The following is a 17,442-nucleotide window of genomic DNA, read 5'->3' as shown; positions in this document are numbered from 1 at the left end:
CAGATATGTCAGATTTTCCCTCAGATATGAACGACTGAACGATTTTTTAATCGTTATCGTTCATATCTGAAGGAAAAATCTGACCGTGTGTATGCACCATAAAATGCAATAAATGACAGTCTTTGAAATGCATGAAGGTAGGTCCGCTAAGACAGGACAATGCATAGTGTACTCAAATGCACCTGCTCAACAGCAAAGTTTACTGTACTTGGAAACTTAAAACTATGGCCCTGATTCAGACCCACTCGCGAGCGGCTGTCCGCTCGCAAGTGGGTCGATGTTCTGCACTGAGCATGCGCACGACGGAGGGAGCTCCGTCGTGCGCATGCGCCAGACGCGACGAGCGAAGGAAAGTCCTTCGCTCGTTGTGTCTGATCAAAGGGGGCGTGCTGTTGATGTTGATTGACAGCACGCCCCCTTTGGTGGGCGTGCCGGGGGCGTGGCTCCCTGATGGGGGCGTTCCCACGGGAACGCCTCCCATCAGAAGCCGGCCCACTGGCATCACTAGTGATGTCAGTGGGAGTGATTTTGGCTCTGATAGAGCCAAAATCACTCCGGAGCTTGCGGTTGAAAACCTCAACCGCAGGCTCCGGCTCGCAGTTTCGATGGTCGCGATGGTCACGACCATCGCGGCCATCAAACTACACGCTCGTATAGGCTGTGGGTGGTGACCCACAGCTATACGAGCGTCCAGGAGGACGCTCCATTTTTATGGAGGGCGGCCCTCATTCAGAGCGTGCGCTCTGCTCAGAGCGTACGGCTCTGAATGAGGGCCAATGTCTTCTGTATAAATGCAACGTAAAGGAGCTAACCTACACAATTAGTACTAATACAGGTTGAGTCTCCCATATCCAAATATTCCGAAATACGGAACATTTTTAGCATGACTGAGTAAGTAAAACCTTTGCTTTCTGATGGTTCAATGTACACAAACTTTGTTTAAAGCACACATTATTAAAAATATAGTATAAAATAACCTTCAGGCTGTGTATGTAAGGTGTATATGAAACATAAATAAATTTCATGTATGTACACAAACTTTTATTGATGCACAAAATTATTAAAAATATAGTATAAAATGACCATCAGGCTATGTGTATAAGGTGTATATAAAACATAAATACATTCTGTGTGTATATTGGGGTCCCATTCCCAAGATACACCAAGCATTTTGGATATGGGAGACTCAACCTGTAGAAGAAATTACAAATGAATGCATCTAGTACTTACCTTGGTGTGAACCTTGAAGTTTACAATGAGAGGAGAACAGGACTTGTTTTAGGGCATGATTTGGCATTATAATATGATGCAACTCCTGAAAAACTTGTAAGAAATCATAAAGACTTAAAATGATTTAATAAACTTTACACAATTACCTTCTGCAAAATAACATGGTCAATAAATCTTGAGTTAACTAATAGAGGAAATATCCAGATAAAGGTTGGAGGAAAAGTGTGGATGTGTAGTTTGTAAACCAACTGAAAACTGAAGTTTGGCCTGGAAGAACATTTAACCAAGTTATCAGGAAAACAGCCTACCTTCCGCCAAGCAGCAGGTACCAGCCCAGCCGCATCACACTGCCAACCGTGGCATTCTTTGGATTGGATCTGTGTTTGGCCTTATAAGATATATGCAGCCCCAGTCTAAAGTCATGCCGGAACATGATTATTTTATGCATTTGGACATTCTACTCACCACACCTGACATCTAAACATATTGGAAAAATACATCTTAAACACCTTACAGACCACATAAAAAGAGTGTTACAGATTTATTCAACCTAAATATATTTTTTATTTAATTATATAACCCTGGAAGCATTCCCACCACTACTGGATGACAAGATATAAATTAACTTTCCTTCATAATAAAAAGATATTTTGTTTAAATAAAATGTTGCTGCTGTTCTAAGTTACTTAAGCACAGGTACCCCTGCTGAAAGGTCCTTCTTTCTAGTGTGATTAATGAAACCATAATCCAGTAGAATTGGGGAACAGAAAAAGGATTTAAATAGAGTTAATGCAAGGTATTTCTTTTCTTGTTGTATGTAACGGTAAGAACAAAATGAACAATATTATTTCCGTGCCCTAGGAAAGAATTAGCAAGTCAAATATCGAGTCAGGCCTCCAGCATATGCTAAGAAGATTGCTTTGATCTTATCTGCTCTAAAAGCTCCATTATTGAATTTATACTCTGTGAACACATACAAGGCCAATATACAATGCATACATAACTGCACTGCTCGAAGAAGCAAGAAGCACAAAAAAAAGTTAAAATAAAGCAAAATATGGGAATTAAAATAAAATATACTATTAATATAATTTTATAAATAATGTATGGCTTGTGAAGCCCTTCCACAGTGCTGAGACTGGGCTAAAAATTATACTGAATTTATATTGAACTGGGCTAAAGATTATAATGTGCAAACATGATCACTGTAGACTGGGCTTATGACCAGACCTACAGTACCTCAACTGGAGTTTTTAATATCAGTACCCTGTCAGAAAAAGTGGGGTCTGAAACAGATGATGGAGACATCCTGATAGTCTCAGTTTCAAATCTGGGACATTTTAGGTCTGATCAAATCAGACTATACCTCTATAAAGAAATTCCACAACTATAATTGCAAAATTACAACCATTTTTGTATCCCTAGTTAGAGGCATCACTGGATGTGGTGACACCCAGTGCGGTACTTACTACCTCATTGGCACGCACGTGCAATCGGGGGCATGACATCATGCCTACAAGGCCACGCCCCTGATGTGGGCCATTTTGGATGTGTGTCTGTGTCATGTAAGGGGCTTGGGGCACCTTGTCACATGGGGGCTTGCCCAGTGCACTGGGATCTCCTGGGACGCCCCTATCCTATCTGAGTACATTGTGGATGATGCACACATGCAAGCATCATCCATCACCCCCACTGCATCGCTGTTCGGTGACACCATCCGAGGGGGTGACACCAAAATAGCAGAGCAGCTCTGCTATTTTGGTGTCACCCCCTCAGACGGTGTCACCCGGCATGGCCTGCATCCCCCTTGTGAACTTGATTTTTTTGTTTCAATATAAACAATCATGTAATTAGTTATTCTACAGAATGTAAAAGTGGTAGTTTTTTTATGAAGGGCAATTAGTATTACAGTAGCTTACACATTTAAAATTATAAATATAGATTTTATATACATACACACACATATTATATATATATATATATATTATATATATTATTTTAGTAAACTGTACATGGATTTTCACAATGAATTGTCCATTGGGATTTAAAAACAACAATTAGGGCCTTATTCATAGTTGTACTAAAATTAAAAAAAAAAAATGCATCTCTGGGACCTATTCACAGATGCAAATAGTGAGCTGCGACTTCCTCCCCTTGGCTGCAGCTCCAATAACTTGTCGTACCTGGCTGAGAGGAGACTAACTAGAGGAGTGACTCAGTACAGAAAATGTTGAAGATGATCAGACAGAGCAGATAAGTACCCAATAGAGTCTGAATGATTATTTGTGTAAACTCATATTTTACACTTACATCAGAGCTCATGCAAGTCAGACCTCTTCAGGGGTTTTGGCTGTCATGTTTGTCTTTACATGACTAACCTGCCAGGCCTTTACTGCATCTTTTGTTGCAACTTCAAGCCGACGGCAGTTGCATCAACACCCCCTTTCCGCTATTCCACACCTATTCCAAAACCTGTCTCAGCCCTCTAGTCCCTGATAGTCTCAAGTCATATTTGAAAACAGAAAAAATATGCAGTTTGTGAAAAGATGCAGTAATAAAATCCAATTTAAGTGGAGACTGAAAGGTATATCAACTTGCACTTAGGACTGACTGTGAATAAGGCCCTTATGGCGCATACACAGAATACGATAAAAATACACAATAAAGATATCGACCATATCATTATCGTTCAGAACTAGCGCGGGCACATATGGACAATAACGATATCGATCATCACCTGTGCATGCAGGCCAACCTGGTCGATATAGTCCAAATTACATCAGGACCCGCGATCTCGCTGGCCCGTCATTGGTGGGTTAGTGATAACGATCATCCAGCACACCAGGAAGGTGGAGGACGATCAGTCAGCGATATTGTTATCACTGACTGATCGTACCGTGTGCATGCACCATTAGTGTCCATTTAGGTGTATAGCAACTTATTTCATCAGCAGAATTAAAGCATGTATGGGCACCAGAGTTTTATACATTTTTACTGTTTCACATAACTTGTGTGTATAAAAAGAAAAACTAGAAAGATCATTGTTTTAAGCCTCGTTAATTATGCAATAGTTAAATACCATCGTCTATGTCCATATTTTTAAGATCTAAAACTTATCAAGGGTTAAATCAAATGAAAATTTTTATGAAGAAACATACCATTTTGTTATTTATTTCATGGAAATGAATTTCACAGACTTTCTCCACAACGTCTTCATTTTCAAAGGTTACAAAGCCAAAACCTATAAAAGAAAATTATGTTTATTACATTAAAAATGTAACAATATTTTTGGATGCATCAGCCTTACAATGTTGCTTTACGTAAAAACACAAAAGATCAGGCAGTAATTTAAGCAATATGCCACATGATACAATAATAAACCAACAGGATACAAAGCAAAAATATGTACAGGTTGAGTCTCCCATATCCAAATATTCCGAAATACAGAATATTTTTAGCATGACTGAGAAAGTGACACCTTTGCTTTAGGATGGTTCAATGTACACAAACTTTGTTTAAAGCACAAATTATTAAAAATATAGTATAAAATAACCTTCAGGCTGTGTGTATAAGGTGTATATGAAACAAATGAATTTCATGTATGTACACAAACTTTTTTTGATGCACAAAATTATTAAAAATATAGTATAAAATGACCTTCAGGCTATGTGTATAAGGTGTATATAAAACATAAATGCATTCTGTGTTCAGATTTGGGTCCCATTACCAAGATATTTCATTATTTTATGCAAATATTACAAAATACGAAATATTCCGATATCCAAAATACCCCTGGTCCCAAGCATTTTGGATATGGGAGACTCAACCTGTACCACCATTGTAATATCAAACATTCCTGTGGTAACAGAAAACTTATAATAAAATGGATTTACAACATTACAGATTTAAAGGCAACAGTAAGTCAGCTTTAATAGAGTGAATTACTTAACTAGCAAAAATATTATTATTTACTGTTATTTGGAGTGCATATTATACTTCACATTTTTTTTATTGTTTTTAACTTAAGTGGAGTAAGCCGTCACAGAGATCCAAATGTATAAATAAATTCCAGTCGCACAACATGCCAGGGCAGGACAATAGCAGAATGTGACTTTAAAGCTGTTCTACAAATAAAAAGATTTTACTAATATGCCCCATCCCCCAAGCTGGAGTCAGTTTCTCTTGCAACCCTGGGCAGAAAACTAAATAGGGAATCTGCAATCGCTCATGATTGTTTTTTTCACTCACATACTCCTTCCATCAACACTTAAAGAATTTAATACATTTTATTTGCCATTTTTGTTTTGCAAAAGTAGCGCGGTACCTGGGGAGAAAAAAGTTGTATGCAGCAGCCCCCAAGTCTCCAGGTCGGTTTGAAGTCACAGTAGAATATTTTAAATAGGTGGTGGGGCAGCTTTAAAAGGCCACTAGCTTACTTAAGAGACTCTACAGATTCTGCTACATACTTTGCAAAAATAGATCTGTCAATTCTCTGGCATATACTGTAAGCCATACTTAACCTACTTTGACATCCTCCTCTGTGGGAGAAGAGAAGAGAGGAGAGGCTGGTGAGGGGGTTGGCTATTAGCATCATTAGGCCTCATCCCTCGTGGTAAAAGGCCACAAATTGCATGTCTATGAAGAGGGGCAGGACCAAATCATGTGATCATAAAACTGCGTTATACTGGCCCCATCCCCTCCCCACAATTCCCTGAAATTTCATCCCCATCCTGCCCACTCCACTAGGAAGTTGACAGGATGCGGGATGAGCACCCACTCTTCCGGGCAAACAACAAAACAGAAGTCTCCCGTTGGTTCCGGGAGAGTATGTAAGCAAGGTGTGCCATAGACCATGACAAACCCTTCCTCTTAAGCTACGGCTAGATTTTGGTTGGAAAAGACCTGACCAGAGAGCCCTCTAATACATGGGTTCTTAGCATGTAAATATGCAGTGGGTGGACACAAATGTTGACATGTTGGTACAGTGCAGATGTTCAAAGATTGTACACCAGTCCATCAATTGTGAAAATAAACCACTTTTATTTACACGACTCTTCCTCTAGCACATGAACCTTAAATGTTGCACAACATATTTACAAACTTAACGGGAGAAGTACAGAGAGTTAAGTGTCAAAAGCACTATAACCAATGCTGTTTGACACTTACATCGATCATATATATATTATATATATAAAAGCAGATACCATAGAGAAAATCACTTTTCCCTGTAGTATTTGCAAACATCTAACAATTTTTTTTTTTACTAAAAAACAAAACAAAAACTATAAGCTCACTTTTGTGGCTTTTTGTTGTCTTCATATATTGGCAGACTTACCTCCCAGTATGTGTGCTATGGAGCAGCGACGTCAGTAGCAGTCCTTTTGCGCACAAGATTTCGCAATGTTTGCAAAATCCCATGCATGGGCATTGAAACTGGCCAGGAGGCAGGATGCAGCACATCAGCACTAGGCTGAAGCAATGCGGGACAAGCAAGGATTACCGGAGGGGGGAATTTTCTCTCCCCCACTCCTGCGGCCAAGATGAGAGGCAAAACATGAAAAGCTATAGCAGCATGGTGAGTGCCACTATAGTACATCTCCCTTTAATGCCAGTCTCCTCCTGTATAAATTGGAAGGGTTTCAAACACAGTTTAATATCTCTCCTCCAAATCAAATGTTACTTTTCGGTAAACTCCACCAGCACTGTGAGAGAAATAATGTCCATGGTTGTGGAATGCAAATGTACTGTCTCCAGCTTCAAAATAAAAATGTATAAATATTGGTGATCGCATTAACGCATGTACAGGCGTCACAACTCCTCATTCCCCTTTTCCCTGGCATGTTCCCATATCATAAAGAGGAAGAAAGATATTGCAGAGGTGTATATACTGGAAAACTGTCATATATTATAATAAATAACTTGTAAGAGAGGTACTACCATCAACAAAATCGTAAACAAGAGAAAGCAAGGTGTTATGGAATGGTGCATCATCTGTTATGATCATACAAAAACATAACTTATTATTTCAACCAATAAATAGTTTATTGTAAATTAGCAATGTAAAATATATTAAAATTTATATAGAGGGAGAAATTCAAAGAAAATGTGAAAACTAATATAATCAGCGTTCCAGAGAGGACCCAAATAGTATGAATATTAGATGTTGACCGAAACTGTTTATTCTTATGAAAATTCAAATATGTAACATGTAAGTGCTAATTTAATTATTCTAATTACGTTTTAATTATTATCATACTGAATGATGTACCATACCACAACTCTTTGCTTCCTCTTCCATATCAGTCTCAAGAATCTTCATACACAAGCCAGATAATTATCATGAAGAAAAAAAAATAACTAAACGACGAGAGGAGAAAGCCGATAAAGTATTAACTGAGAAAGAAAAAAAAAGACCAGCACAGCAGTGTTTGTTCTGAAACAAAGTGTTGTTCAAAACAGGAAACATCTAGCTGCATAGTAAAATAAAGTTTGAGTGTATATTTTCCAGGCTGATCTGTGTGAGTGTAAGTAACACATAAAATTATACTAATAATGTTGGTAGTGGTACAAGTACAGGCCAGGGACAAGTGTGGAGTACTAAACTAAAGTTGGTACAGCAGGGGTGAGGATTAGCAGGATTGTGACTACTTACTCGAGAATACATGACAGTGGAATTATGTATTTAATTACCCTTTTGTCATATACTCTAGAGCAGGAATGCCAAACTCGCGGCCCAAATAAGCATTTTATGCAGACCGACAGTGTGGGCCCAAATACATATATGATGTGGCTCACTCAGTTCCACTCAGTGTTTACTGTATTTAAAATTGGGAACGCTGGTCTCTGAAGCGATCACTTCAGAGGCCAGCGTTTCCAGTGATGCAGTGAGCGGGTGACATCATGACATCACCCGCAATGAGAGGAGCCTGCTTCTGCCGGCTTGGATGTAGTTAGACCCAGTCAGCAGCAGAGCCTACAAGGGAGTGCTGACGGCGTGGACTGGAGTGGTGCCAAGCAACCAGCATGTAGAAAGGCAAGTACTGCACAGGGGAGTAGGGCATGTTCTATACTGGGAGGGGGCACAGCATAAGGGGCACTACTAGGGGCATTACTGGGGCCCTGTATAATGGGCTCTAATACATAGGGCATTGAATTATGGGCACAACTACAGAGGGCATTGCATAAGAAGCACAACTACAGGGTGCATTGCAAAATGGGCACAACTACAGGGGCACTGTATAGGTAAACTTATGGGGGCCCTGAGGAATTTGCTATGGGGCCCCCATAGTCAGTAAATTTACTTTTTTTTTCTTGCAGCCCACCCACTCTTAGGCCTTGAATATTTGGCCCAGTTGGTATTTTGAGTTTGACATGCCAGCTCTAGAGTAATTAATAATAAATTACTTGTTGGCAGAAGTGTTCACTCACATTTTTTTGGATAGGAACTAATTTATTCCTCTCAATATTTTAAGGACTATTTCTGTCCAAAGAAGAGTTTGGCAAAATAATTATTTATTTATTTTTAACTACCCCATGTTGCCACCATCACCCGGTACTACCATGCAGTAGTTAATCGAAGCTGCCGCCACCCACTACATGCAATAATTACCAGTTACCACGTGCAGCTGTCATATATTACACTGCAATATAATGAACCTACTCTGCTGTGGTAATTCACATGCATTGTTCTACTAGCTCATGACCTAAACTACTATTTGAGCCTTAATGAAATAATGTATTACAGAGATTTAATTAACCTATTGTAGACTAGATAGAATGCATGTAAAAAGGTATTTGCCATTTATGAAATTGGACAGAAGTAAAATAAAGGAGTCGAAGACTTGATGTACTGACTTGATGTACTGACTCAACAGTCCTGATGATGTCAATTAAAATCTTAGTGGCAACCAAGAATACATAACAATAGTGTACAAACATAAGACAAAAGGTAAGACACCCATATATTAAAAATATACAACTGAGTGGTAGACTACATGGTAGACCCGGGACCCACCAGTCAATCAGTATAAACTTATAAAAGAACCAAAATAAGGATATAATTTCAAAACAGTTAAGAAAAAAGGGGAGGGGGTACTGAAAAAATGGGGAACAATCGGAAAGACGATAAAGTGAAAAGTGACAAATCAAAATAAAATGGATGTGGGAGACTGAGGAGAAGAAAAAAAAAAGAGAGGGAGATAGGGATGAAGGGGAAATTTAGTAGACAGTAAGACTTTTTAAAAGCATGGATATCACAGACGGTGTAATGGTTAGCATTACTGGCTCACAGCACTGAGGTCGTGGGTTCGTTTCCCACTATGATCCTAAATGTGCGGAGTTTGTATATTCTCCCTGTGCTTGCGTGAGTTTCCTCCGGGTGCTCCAGTTTCCTCCCACACTCCAAAAATATACTGGTAGGTTAATTGGGTCCCAACAAAAATTATCCATAGTGTGTAAGCTCCACTGGGGCAGGGAATGATGTGAAAGGACCAATAGTCTCTGCAAAGCACTGCGGAATATGTGTGAACTACATAAATAACTGGTAATAAATAAATAATAAATTACGTACAGTACCAGAAGTTATTCTGTGGGTGTCACTGTCACAAGTACTTGCTAACAGCTATATCTTTCCACAGACAGCAGAAGAAAGAGCAAGTGTAGGCTATATAAAAATATATATATATATAGATCTATAAAAATAAATAAATAAATGATGCATCACAGAAGAAATGTAGTGATTTTATTTAAGTGGAAAAGGAACTGCAAGCTATATATTTTAATTTCAAAACTGCACCTGTAAATAATTAAACGTCAGAAGAAAATTCATATTCAGTATACTTATTGACATTCTGGGCCTGATTGCTTTAAGCAAGGAAAATGTTTACTGCCAGGGCCGCCATCAGGGGGGGACTGCCAGGACTCCAGTCCTGGGCCAGGAGAGAGAGGGGGGCCCGGGTGGCAGCAGCGAGGAATGCACTGGGCAGCAGGCTGGGAGGAAGAACATCGGCGCTGCTGCATTTGAACAATGGAGCCGGGTGCGAGCCAATCACAGTTCGTGGAACGGCAGCGAATCAGGAGCGGCTCGCGGCTGGCGTCATTGTTCAAAAGCCGCAGCACCGATGCTCTCCTCCTCCCTGGCCTGCCTCAGTGCATTCCTCGCTGCTGCCACCCGGGCCCGCTCTCTATCAGGAAAACTAAGAAAGCAGGTATGTTGACTGTGCCAACCCCCCTCTAGTCCAGCCAGCCTTCCCTACAATGTCCCCTGTCTGTCCAGCCAGCCTTCTCTGCAATATCCCCTCCCAGTCCAGCCAGCCTTTCCTGCACTGTCCCCCCAAGTCCAGCCAGCCTTCCCTGCACTGTCCTCCCCCAGTCCAGCCAGCTTCTCTGCACTGTCCCCACAGTCCAACCAGCCAGCCTTCTCTGCCTATCCCCCCTGAGAGGCCTACAGGCTTCCCCTGCACCTAGCTCACCTCATTCAGCACATTGTGCAGCCAGTGGTCCCATCTATTAGTCTTCAACCTGTAAGACAGCGACTGCATCGCAAGCCATACAATTAGAACTCAAAGCAGCTTATCTGATGATCACAACCCTCCTTCCCCGTACCCTGGTGACTTCCTTTATGTCACCATGGGGGGCAAGGCTACATGGGGTGGAGGTACACTGGAATGGGGGTGGAGCTACACATGGCAGAAGTAGGTCTACATGGCATACCACTAGATGATATAGCTGAACTGAATTTGGTGTGTGTGAGAATGTGTGTGGTCAGGACCACTGGCACTGATGGTCCCAACAGCAAACTGCTTTTGAGTCAAAGGCAGAAGTCTGCCTGTTACTAAGGAGTAATTTGCTGCCAGAGACTTCAGCGCGCCTACAGCCCCCTGACTGACAATGACGTAGTGTTTAGTAGAAGCTACAGAAAAGCTTTTAAATGGGGACATAGAAGTTAATTTTCCCCTTGCTTCCCTCTCACAGGAGGCTTCACATTAGAGACCACTTATATTGCTGGACTCATTCTATTCACATGTGTCCCAAACCCCTACACTCCCTTCTTGCACAGTAATAGAGTAACACAGAACCTTCCCATGTGTGCCTCTACCCTTATCCCTCCCCTACTGTGCCTCTGACCCCACTGTGCTACTGTCCCATCTCCCCATGTGTGTCTGACCCCATCTCCTTCTTTAACTGTGCCCCCACCGCCATCCCCAACTGTGCCTTTTCCTCCTCCCCAAAGCAGGTAACTGCTGATCAGAAGTAGCATGGCCGAATGGAGGCCATGCTCAACACTGCATAACTGAACATAAAGATGGCAAGAAAGCACAATTTGCCTTCTCTCTAAAAGCAATGGGGCCCTTTCAAAATTTTGCTATGAGGCCCACAAAGTCTTAGTGACACTCCTGGAGAGCAGACATTCTTTATGTGCACTGTAAATGAGAAGGATTTGTTAAATTCTCAGATGATACAGATTGTGAACACATACATGCGAGTCAGGAGACAGGGACATATTAAGAGAGGATGGGGACCCATGTGCAGTTTCTGTCTGGTGCCCCCTCCTCGCTCTCTGACAGCCAGCAGCGCACTTATCGCAGCGCCTCATCAGTAGACTCTGGGCCTTAGTCTGTGCCCAGAGTCTACAGCGCCAAGCCATTTTCCTGGTGATTTACCCACTGCACAAGCGCCAGAAAAATGGGCTACGACACCCGACTTCGGAGAGGTAAGTATTAGAAAATACCGGTGCAGGGTGTGCAGTGTGGGCCCTCCTGGATCCAGGGGCCCGTGTGCCCCGCACACCCTTCACCCATTATAAATATGCCCCTGTCAGAAGGCATATTTCAAAAGGCACTATGTTAGCTGACAGACTCACTGGAGATCACACTTCACTATTGGAATTTAAGCTGTAAATGCTGTGGAATAGTTCAGCTACATTTCCATCTACTATCTGTTTTACCCCTGAAGAAGTCTTGCTTACAGGATGAAACATGTTGGGTAAAGTTTCGGTTATACCCGCTACGTGGTATTGGCCAATGTTGTGAGCTCACACCCAGCCAGGGTGAGGCAGAAGGCTAATTACATCTCACCACCAGTGGGGCATTACTGCTTCTTATGCTATCTTATGTAAGCATTTCTTAGAATGAATACCAATTATTTAAGAATAAAGCATTTCAAAATATCTAACATGTAGCCAATGACCTTTTGTTTCAGGTGCTTTCTTGGTATGAGGGTCTGATTCCAGGATCCAAAGAGATATACATCCATTGATCCAAATTGTTTTCATAAAATTCCAAGAAGGACTGCTTTAAACCAAGAATGCTTTTCCTACCTTTCTGGTTGATTACAGAAGAACCATTTATGCGGTTGAACTATTGTTTTCATAAAATTACTTCAGATAAGTACAATAGAGTGCATAGTACAAGGTATGTCACCAAAGAAGAAGCATCAGTAGGAGTCATTTTTAATCATACTCCTCTTTAAATTTGTGGTGTATGTATTATTTGGATCGGATTGGGATTGAAATACCGACTGCACAAGCCCGACAGGAGGATATCTCGACTGGGGTTGGTAAGTATTCTAACCCTCCCCTCTCCCCCCCTAACCCTCCCTTGGTGGTGCCTAACCCTACAACTCCTGGGAGGTTGCCTAACCCTAAGTCCCCCCGGGGATGCCTAATCCTAACCATCCCCTAAATCTAACCATCCCGGGGGTTGCCTAACCCTAACCTCCCCCAGTGGTGCCTAACCCTAACCTCCCCATCCCCTAGCCTAACCCTCCCCTGGGGGTGCCTAACCCTAAGTCCCTCCAGGGGTGCCTAAACCTAACCCCCCCACCACCGGCTAACAGATAAGATGCGCCAGACTTACCTCGATCGGTCCGGCGTCTGTCTGTCTTCCAGCATCGGGATTAAGATAGGTATCAGTATTTCGATGCCTATCTTAAGTCCCGTGTCGGGCTTTAGGCGTCGGTATTTAGACTGGCGGCATTCAGTCCGCTGGTCTAATAACTGCCTCCCATTTGGATCATGTAATAATGGAGGATCAATAAAGAGGAGCAGCCTCTCTTATATGATTGATGTTAATGACGAGATAATACAGGTTGAGTCTCCCATATCCAAATATTCCGAAATACGGAATATTTTTAGCATGACTGAGATAGTGAAATCTTTGATTTTTGATGGTTCAATGTACACAAACTTTGTTTAAGGCACAAAATTATTAAAAATAAAGTTTAAAATGACTTATATTATGTATGTATGTATGTATGTATAAGGTATATATGAAACATAAACGAGTTTCATGTATGTACACAAACTTTGTTTGAGCCACAAAATTATTGAAAGTATTGTATAAAGTTACCTGCAGGCTGTGTGTATAAGGTGTATATGAATCATAAATGCATTCTGTGTTTAGATTTTTGCCCTATTCCTAAGACATTTCAATATAGTATACAAATATTCCAAAATACGGAAAATATCCGATATCCAAAATAGCCTTTGTCCCAAGCATTTTGGATATGGGAGACTCAACCTGTATTGCATACTTAACTACTTTTGAAAGCAACACCAATGAGCGTAGCGGTACATTGGACGTAAACTGTTACATCAGAGGCGTAGCATAAAAATTGATTTACAAATGTAAATTAGCCCCAATGCAGTTAGTAAGATCTTTTTGTTGATAAAAACACAGCGATACTTTTCAGAAAATGCATGTAACCATAGGGGTCATTGTGCCTTATAACCAATTCAGAGACATGATTCTAATGATCCCATTTGAATATATATCTCTCTTTTTTTATATGTAACAGCTACATAATGGGAGTAAGGGGCAATCAGGGAGATTGCTGGACTCGTCAGGAAGTAAGGGAGATTGCTCCTATGTCAGGGAATCTCCCTGACAATCAGGGAGAGTTGGCAAGTATGTCATATTGTTACTATTTTGTTTGATTTAATTTTTAGCACAGGAAAGGAACAGTTTGGTTGGATACTATATTAGCTGTGTTTAAGATACAGACCTGGAAAACAGGAGAACTGCTGTATCTGCAGCGTGCTAGCAGGATGAGTTTATGGCTATTTCACTTTTTTTTATTCTTTCGGTTTTTCTTTATACAGTACATAAACCTTAGCAGTTTACTTAGCACGGCATAAACATTCTCCTCCAGATTCACTGGTCTGGAATATGGCAGTTCTAGTGCTTGACTATAAAAATCATCATCAATTTAAAATACCTTTTTCATCGGAGTACTAAAGAGAAAAAAAAAAGGAATATAAAATCATTGACTGATCTAACTGTATGAATCTATCTTTAACTGTCAATGTTCTCTCCATTAAGAATAACTGCTTTGGTGCTTTACAAGTCACAGCAGTGCACATCAAAAACGTAAAGAAGTTATAAATTACATAGCACAAACCACCAGGGGAAAAAAAAAAACCACACCACCTTCATAACCAACACAGCCATGGAGGGAAAAATGACTTGCATTCTTTTCCGAACTAATGAGGAAAAGTTAATGGGTTCACCAAGCGCACACAACACTATTTAGTGGTTTGCAAGTGCCTTGAAGCATACAAGGCGTTAACTTGCCTGTTATTTATAAGGGTCAGGAGACACGGCAGGGAAATGAGGGTCTTGCTCTCACAGGGAAGCAGTCAGTGTAATAATAAAGAGCTCCTTGGATCAGTGCAGGCCTGCATTGTCTTTGAACACCCTGATGCGGTCAACCCCTAGGGTCAACCAGCATCCGGAGATGGTTATTTGTCCCTTTCTTCCTGAATTACTTCCTTTAATACCTCATCGGGACATCCTGAGGCCTTTAAGAAGCTATTAAAGTTTGAGGCTTGTGATCTGAACGCTTGTTTTCCTCTCCACGGCTGCATCAAAAAGAAGACTGATTTGGCCCAGTTAAAGGATGTTTGATGCCTGCTGCCTACCCATCAGCTATGCAGTGTATTTACTCATCCAGGCCCTGAATCTGCCAGACAAAGCCACATGGAAAGGCTTTTGGCAGGCAGCTCCAACTCTGCGTATTGATTCCCTCTTAAAAATCAACACACTGTCATTTTCCAAACAACTGCTCAATACTTAAACAAATAAAACATGAGGGGGAACAAAAAAGAGCGAGCTCTCTGAAGGCAGCCTGAAGCACAGTGAAAGTCAACCATTACTGAAAAATCAACCTCCTAAATTAAAACAGAAATCTTTTAGTGGCATATAAAAGGTGCTATATAAATGTGATTATTTTTCTGAGAATGCTGTGCTTATTGGATCACATGGTCAGTGCAGACTCTGGCACACAGCAAGATAAGGGAGTGAGAATGTACGTATTTCTCTGCAAGTGTATAACACATTCTATCATTACTACAGTGGCTATATTAAAACATGTCATTGTTCATAATACACCAGTATGAAAACTAAAACATCAATATTTATTAACAGAAATATAGCGCAGACATATTGTGCAATGCTTTAGGGGGAATATTTAGTCACTCTCATCAGTCCCTGCCGCAGAAGATCTATACGAGATGTACTTATCGGACCGCCGGACGGCATGCTAGCAGTCTGAATCCCCACGCTGAAAGTCCGACACGGGACTTAAGATTGGTGTCGAAATACCTTTGCCTACCGAAATCCTGATGCCGGCCTGAACAACGTAAGTCCTGGGCGCCCTTAGCTGTTAGAGCGGGGGAGAGGGGGGGGGTATGGTTAGGTTTAGGCAGTGTAGCAGGGTTAGGGTTAGGTTTTGGGGGGGGAATTTAGGGTTAGGTACCACTGGGGGGGTATGGTTAAGCACTAAGGGGGGAGACTTAGGCACTAACGGGTAGGGTTAGGGTGCGGGGTGGAGAGGGTTAAGGTGCAGAGGGTTAGGGTTAGGCTACAAGAAGGGAGGGTTAGGGGGAAGCGCAAGTATACTGTCGGGATACCAACCATTGGGATGCCGCTGTCAGTATTTTGACAGGAGGCATCCCGACAGCCGGCATTACATACCGATTTCATCTATATTCCCTAGCAAATAGAAACACATACACACTAGGGTTACATTTTTTGGCAGGAGCCAATTAATCAGTATGTATTAAAAATGTGAGAGGAAACCCACACAAACAAGGGGAGAACATATAAATTCCACACCGGGATAAAACTTACCAGCCCTAATCGGGATCTTCACTGTTCGTGCTTCCGGCGTCGGTATTTGGCCTGCTGGGAATAGATCTGGCGGCATCACATACAGATTCCCTTCGGGGGTGGGGCTGGGCTCCTATGTCATTAGGCCACGAATCACCACAGTAAACTGCCATGAACAAGGGACCGCATGACGTGTTTTTGCATAATTTAGCAGCGCCTCCTTCATATGGAGCCGCGATTACTGGCAATTATCTCCCCATCCTGCCCACTTCACAAAGAAGTGGGTGGGATGCGGGAGATCTGGACACTCTTCCGGGAGTGTGGGGGGCTACCCAAAAATTCAGGAGCCTCCCGAAACTTCCTGGAAAGTATGGATATTGAGGTCTATTCCAGAGCAGATGCCGATCCTCTCACACTCCAAAAACATACTGGAAGGGTAATTGGATTCTGACAAAATTAACCCTAGTGTGTGTATGTGTGTGAATTTAGACTAATGTATTCTCTGTATAGTACTGCGTAAAAAGCATATAAGGTTGAGGCTACTGTATATCAGTTTCCATTGATATATAAGCTACATTAGTAGGCCTTACTTACAAATTTAACAGTGTTGGGCACTGCATTTTTTGAACATGGATTCATTTATATTGAAAAAATTATTTAGGATTGTTAGAAAGTAAGCCTTTCACTTTTTTATTTGACAATTTTGTATAACTGCAGGCTCTGATATCTATGCTTTGATACTCAGTGCATGAGTGGAAATGTAATTTGTTTTTAATTTATCAAACTATTAAGTAAATATTGGAAATACTTTCTTAATGAAAATAACGTTTTACTGAACAACCAGTACTGACTGCACATTCTGTGGCTCATTTTCTCACATTCACCACAATGCAGGTGGTAACCATACTACAGCTTGTGACCAATAAGATTTATCCATATAAAAAAACAAAAGACAGACTCTCTTTCATCTGAAGCATGTAATATGCTGAAAACGACATTTTATAACACCACACGCAAAAAAAAATGGAGACAGCAAATTGCAATTACATTTGCAGGCTTACTAATAATACAGATTCTTCATAGGTTACACTGCTAGCACAGCACT

The 17,442-nt window shown here is 41.2% G+C and overlaps 1 protein-coding gene across 3 annotated transcripts in view; it reads right to left on the bottom strand.

Moving 5' to 3' along the window:
* The window catches only part of MSI2 (musashi RNA binding protein 2), a 762,584-nt gene that overhangs the window by 265,804 nt on the left and 479,338 nt on the right, over window positions 1-17,442 (bottom strand). For all 3 annotated transcript variants that reach the window (XM_088456130.1, XM_088456131.1, XM_088456132.1), the window contains exon 8: window positions 4,389-4,471. In XM_088456130.1, coding sequence (XP_088312256.1) covers window positions 4,389-4,471 — 83 coding nt within the window. The remainder of the gene's footprint in view (window positions 1-4,388; window positions 4,472-17,442) is intronic.

The sequence above is a fragment of the Taudactylus pleione genome, unplaced genomic scaffold, assembly GCF_031769625.1.
Source record: "Taudactylus pleione unplaced genomic scaffold, aTauple2 ptg000687l, whole genome shotgun sequence".
Lineage (NCBI taxonomy): Eukaryota > Metazoa > Chordata > Amphibia > Anura > Myobatrachidae > Taudactylus > Taudactylus pleione.
The sequence above is the reverse complement of the archived record's forward strand: the minus strand, read 5'-3'. Positions and strand labels throughout refer to the sequence as shown.